The 5000-nt window shown below is 47.1% G+C and overlaps 1 protein-coding gene across 1 annotated transcript in view; it reads right to left on the reverse strand.

Moving 5' to 3' along the window:
- The window catches only part of LOC135828513 (tyrosine aminotransferase-like), a 22178-nt gene that overhangs the window by 934 nt on the left and 16244 nt on the right, over window positions 1-5000 (reverse strand). The window contains exons 6-12 of the mRNA XM_065340957.1: window positions 4726-4778; window positions 3328-3410; window positions 2892-2958; window positions 2588-2716; window positions 1765-1848; window positions 1058-1156; window positions 1-310 (exon numbers count right to left, since the gene is read on the reverse strand). The exon at window positions 1-310 is cut by the window's left edge and continues 934 nt beyond it. Of these exons, the coding sequence (XP_065197029.1) occupies window positions 188-310; window positions 1058-1156; window positions 1765-1848; window positions 2588-2716; window positions 2892-2958; window positions 3328-3410; window positions 4726-4778 (638 nt within the window). The 3' untranslated portion in view covers window positions 1-187. The remainder of the gene's footprint in view (window positions 311-1057; window positions 1157-1764; window positions 1849-2587; window positions 2717-2891; window positions 2959-3327; window positions 3411-4725; window positions 4779-5000) is intronic.

Raw genomic sequence — 5000 nt, forward strand, 5'->3', positions numbered from 1 at the left:
AGTACATATACACCGCACTCAAACTTAGTACTTGCAAGTATACCACTTAATTCCTGCCCGCTCATCCCGCGTGGCCTTCATGTGCCGATGGAGATACATTCATTATCCAGGAGACTACTTGTCCGTCAACAGGACCTGCGTTGCACTCACACCCAGTAGCACAGTATCGCCCTCTCTGTCTCTTGTTCTACTCCGCTAGCTTGGCCTTCATGCGTCGCTGGCAGAACGCCGCTATCCGATCCATGGCCTCGGAGATGAGAGTTTCCGGTGCCAGTAAGACAATGCGCAAGTAGTTGGGATACGCAAAGATCTGAGAGAGACACAGAGAATACAACAGACAAAATAAGAACACGTCTGACTACCTCGTAATGGGAATCGTCTTCACGAGACAAACGTTTGGAGAAAGCAAGAGGCCTGGACTGTTCGAAGACCAGATTGAAGAGGGTTCTTGTTGCGAAGCAATCCGGGCAATAAGGTTGCTGTTTCTCACGGTGCCCACTCTGTCTACACGATTGCTTTCCATAAAACCATATCTTCAGGGTGTCACTTCCAAAATGGCCACCACAAATAATGCTCCCTAGTTGAGGGAATGGAGAGGAGAAAGTCTGAAGAAAAATTGATTGTCACCACCAGGATGCGAACCAGGGCCAGGGACCGTCGCTTGAGGCCAGCGATGCTCTAACCACTGAGCTATGGTATAGCTGTCATCCCAGCAGAGACCATTCAACATTTTCTTCAGACTTTGAAACCTCAAATAATGCCGGTCAATTTTTTTCATTTCAGATCCACACTATAAACATATTGCCCTTGGGTCATTTCATAATTATAAATAACAAGTGTTACCCAATGCTGTAGACAGCAAGCTGTTTCGGCCATAAAGGCCTCATCAGTACAGCTACGAGCTAAATAGGCCAAGCTACCAGCCATGGTGCAAAGGAGGCACCACAGACATTTTAAGTTAGCTCGTCGCTCTAGCGCCAGAGTGCTCAAACTACAAAAAGTAGCGGGCATATCATAAAATACTATTGCATAGTAACAACGCCACTAGAATACTAACACAGCCAGGGAGGACGAACACGGATTCCTCGCTCATCAGCTGCTCCGCAAACTGCACATCATCAGCAATGCCGTCCAGCTGGTCCACCTTGATGCCAAACTGGAGAAGATAAATGGAAGGCAGCCGGATTGAACAAGCGTTTCGGAGATAACAACTTCAATTGTCCATCATCGATAAAAATTAATGATGGTTACTATACAGTTTGTCCTCTTGGTTGCAATATTGCAATCGGAATGAAAACGTATTTAGTTACACAAAAACAGCATGCTGTCCGCAGATTGAGTATTTAGTTACTCATGTGGATAGGGAGGGATAAACAAATCGCCGAAAACGAGCCCTGGTCACATCCCCGTCCGCTACCCGACATACCGTGCCGACTAAACTATCGAATCGGTGCTCTTTCCCGCATCCTGGTCATCCACCGGACTAAGCCGGGGTGAGCATCGCAAACTAATGCCAAGCTCAGGCCAAACAATGGGACCACTGACTCCCTGGAACAGTGCGACTCAACAAGAAGGAGCACCATTTGTGTCTCCTTCTCCAAGTTTCCCTTGGCTGGGTTGCATGGACCTCACCCGCTTCCTTGTCATTGAATCTGTTCAGTAAGTTCAGCTTGCAAATTCAAATGAAACACACAACCAAAGGGACAAGAACGGTCAGCTTGAAGTTTCAAATTTGAATACACAACCGAATAGACAAAAACATACCAGCATGAATATAGAGCCCTGTGGCTTGGTCGGTATGATACACGGAACTGAGGCGAGCTTCTCATACGCTAATGTTGACGTGGCCTGCAGTGGAATGTACCGAAATACGGGCCGAAGCATGCCCATACATCCACACACACACACACACACACACGTACACACACACATACACGTGCACTTACACGTGCACTTACACGCACACATGTGCGCAAACAAACACACACACACACACACACACACACACTGACACACACACACACACACACACACATACGACTCACACACACAGAGACCCATGGACAAGCACATAATTATGCAATTGACAGTACAACACAGTGCTTCAGACCATCACTCCCTTTCCCAGTCTTCTAGATGCCGTAACCCAACAAGGCGACATCATATCAACATATTTATAGAAAAATGGAGAAGTCTCCTCTATTCAAATTCTGCAGGTAATTCCCCAAAAGCCGACCAAAATTGCACTTTTGAGCTACCAGTCCCCCCCCCCCCCCCTCAAGAGTGCCAGTACAGTACTTTTGGTCGCCGAAGAACTGAGAGGGGGGGGGGGGGGGTAGCGCCTCCTAGCCTAGACCTTTCCTATTTTCATGTATTACAGTCTATGCACAGTTAAGTTACCGTGTATACATTGGCTGTGCTTGGTGAAATTCTAGCCTGGTCGTTCTTTGGCGCTCCGTTCTTTGGCGCTCCGTTCTTTGGCGCTCCGTTCTTTGGCGCTCCGTTCTTTGGCGCCCGGCAGTCCTGTACTGGTTTGAACACATGGCAAACAAGGAAAGAGAGTATCCAGGGAAATTCAGGATCTTACCGCTAAATGTCTGTTGGTGTTCTGGAAGAACTCATCGGGAACCTCGCTGAGAATACGAGGAAGTGCAGCTTGGATGGGTCCGCACGAGCCGAGGATTCGTGCCCACAGGTTGTTCAAGCAGACACGAACCTGGAGACAATGATACACACACACACACACACACACACACACACACACTTTGAGCCGGGCTGGAGGACAGGAGGACAGGAGGACATGGATTTTTAAGGAAAGATTGTACTACACGCGGTTTGGAGACAAAATAACAGAAACACCAACAGAAGAAAATTACAGATCAGTTACTCACATCTTCCAGTCGGCCATGGTTGTCATGGAGAATCAGCCAACCAGTCCTCCAGCCTGGAACAAGTTGACTGGGCAACAGCACAGATGGAACAATTGGCAACATTTCATATGTACCGATGCCCACTTAAATAGGTTGCCAAAAAATCCAAATTCTAGCAAGGTGCGGCTTTTACATGAAGTGCCAACTAAAAACCGAAAAGGGGGCGCGGCGTATACTCCGGAATGTATATACACTCGATTCAGTCACGATATTCTACTGATGATAGTGACAAGAAATTGATTATGGAAACTTTTCGACTTCGTTGCAGTTTGGTGATGACTGCAGAGCTAAATCAATCAAGTGCTCTTTCGAAATTGTTGTCTCCGCGTCGTTTGTACACATGGTTATGATCCTAGACAGAAACACGTCTACTGCCTCAACACTCTGCTAGGTATACCTTTTGCCAATATCAGAACATGTCAGGATGGGTACACGGTCAGTGAGGCTGGCCAGCGCGTGGAACTCAGCACCACCATACACCTATGACGTGGCAGAGAGCACAAAGAGGTGGACAGACAGACAAACACACACACACACATACACTCAGACCCAGACTCAGACATGCCCATTGCGGAAGCGATGATAGTGAACGGCTATGGTAGACATAGCAACTTGTGCTGGGATTACACCATTCAACAGTTTGCAAGGCTGATGAATTGACCGCCACTAATTTTAGCCTGGTATCCACCACACAGCTGACTGAAGTGGCTTTTTCTGGCCAGTGAATCCCTATATTTCATTTTTCATTTTTTCCCATTTTTCATTCTTTTTTTACACACACATGCCACACCACATACTCTGGCCTACACTGGCTGTTGGTAACCACCCAGGAGAATGAAAGAAGAACTAGGAGAATGAGAAAGAGAAAAAAGACGTGTGCGACCATATAATGTATGTATGTATGTATAACTCATAATCACAAGGTGATCGTAGAGGCATTAATCAGCGAGAGAATTGTGAATGATGTCTCTGAATCCAACTCTATCGTGTGCTGCATGAGAGAGAGCATGCAAGGGAAGACCATAATCGTCGGGAATTGAACCCGCAACCTCTCGACACACACACACACACACACACACTACTACTACTACTACTATGTACAACTGCCACAAAATGGCCACGTCGCTCCCAGAAGCGGGAGACAACAGCGAGAAAGGAAAAAGAAAGAAGGACAGCAATTTAGATGAAAGGGGGCCGTTCTACACACAGTGTTTCTGCGACACACACACACAAACACACACACACACACACACACACACGCATACACTCATGCATGCACTCGCACACGCGCACGCACACACATGTGCAGAGCACACAAGAACCTACACTCCACAATCTACACACTCGATGTGAGTGTCACAAAGAGGCCCGTTCCACCGGTTTCCGATTTGGATTTCATTGACTAACATGATACGATCGTGAGATTGTTATGCCACAGGGCCATGGCATGCAACACAAACAACAATTACACAGCAGCATCCAGGACCCAGTCCGTCTTTGCAGGTACATCCTTGTACACGTGTGCGTTTGTGAGGCATGGTAGGGAGGACTTTCACATGACGGAATAGGTTGTGATGTGTGTTCGAACCAGGGAAATCGGGTCTGGTGGCTTGACTTAACTGATCTGTAAAGACAGGTGGTCTGTTGAGACAGGTGGTCTGTAAAGACAGGTGGTCTGTTAAAACAGGTGGTCTGTAAAGACAGGTGGTCTGTTAAGACAGGTGGTCTCTTGAGACAGGTGGTCTCAGTTATCCAGCACCGTAAGCTTGGAGATGAGAAACACTGTATGACTTACCACTTGGCCGTAGATCTCATCGGTGATGATTGGCAAACGATGCTTCTCTGCAACTGTGAGTGCATACATGCACACACACACATACAGTACATACACAATGCACACAACACATGCAGTACGCATGCTCACACATACACATACCCTTGCACACATACATGCTTACACATGCACACACGCACGCATGTACACAAAGACACAGACAAGAATACAATTATACACACATACGTACATGTGCACGCACACAGACACATTCACACACCCACACACGTTCATCC

The sequence above is a fragment of the Sycon ciliatum genome, chromosome 12 (assembly GCF_964019385.1).
Source record: "Sycon ciliatum chromosome 12, ocSycCili1.1, whole genome shotgun sequence".
Classification (NCBI taxonomy): Eukaryota; Metazoa; Porifera; class Calcarea; order Leucosolenida; family Sycettidae; genus Sycon; species Sycon ciliatum.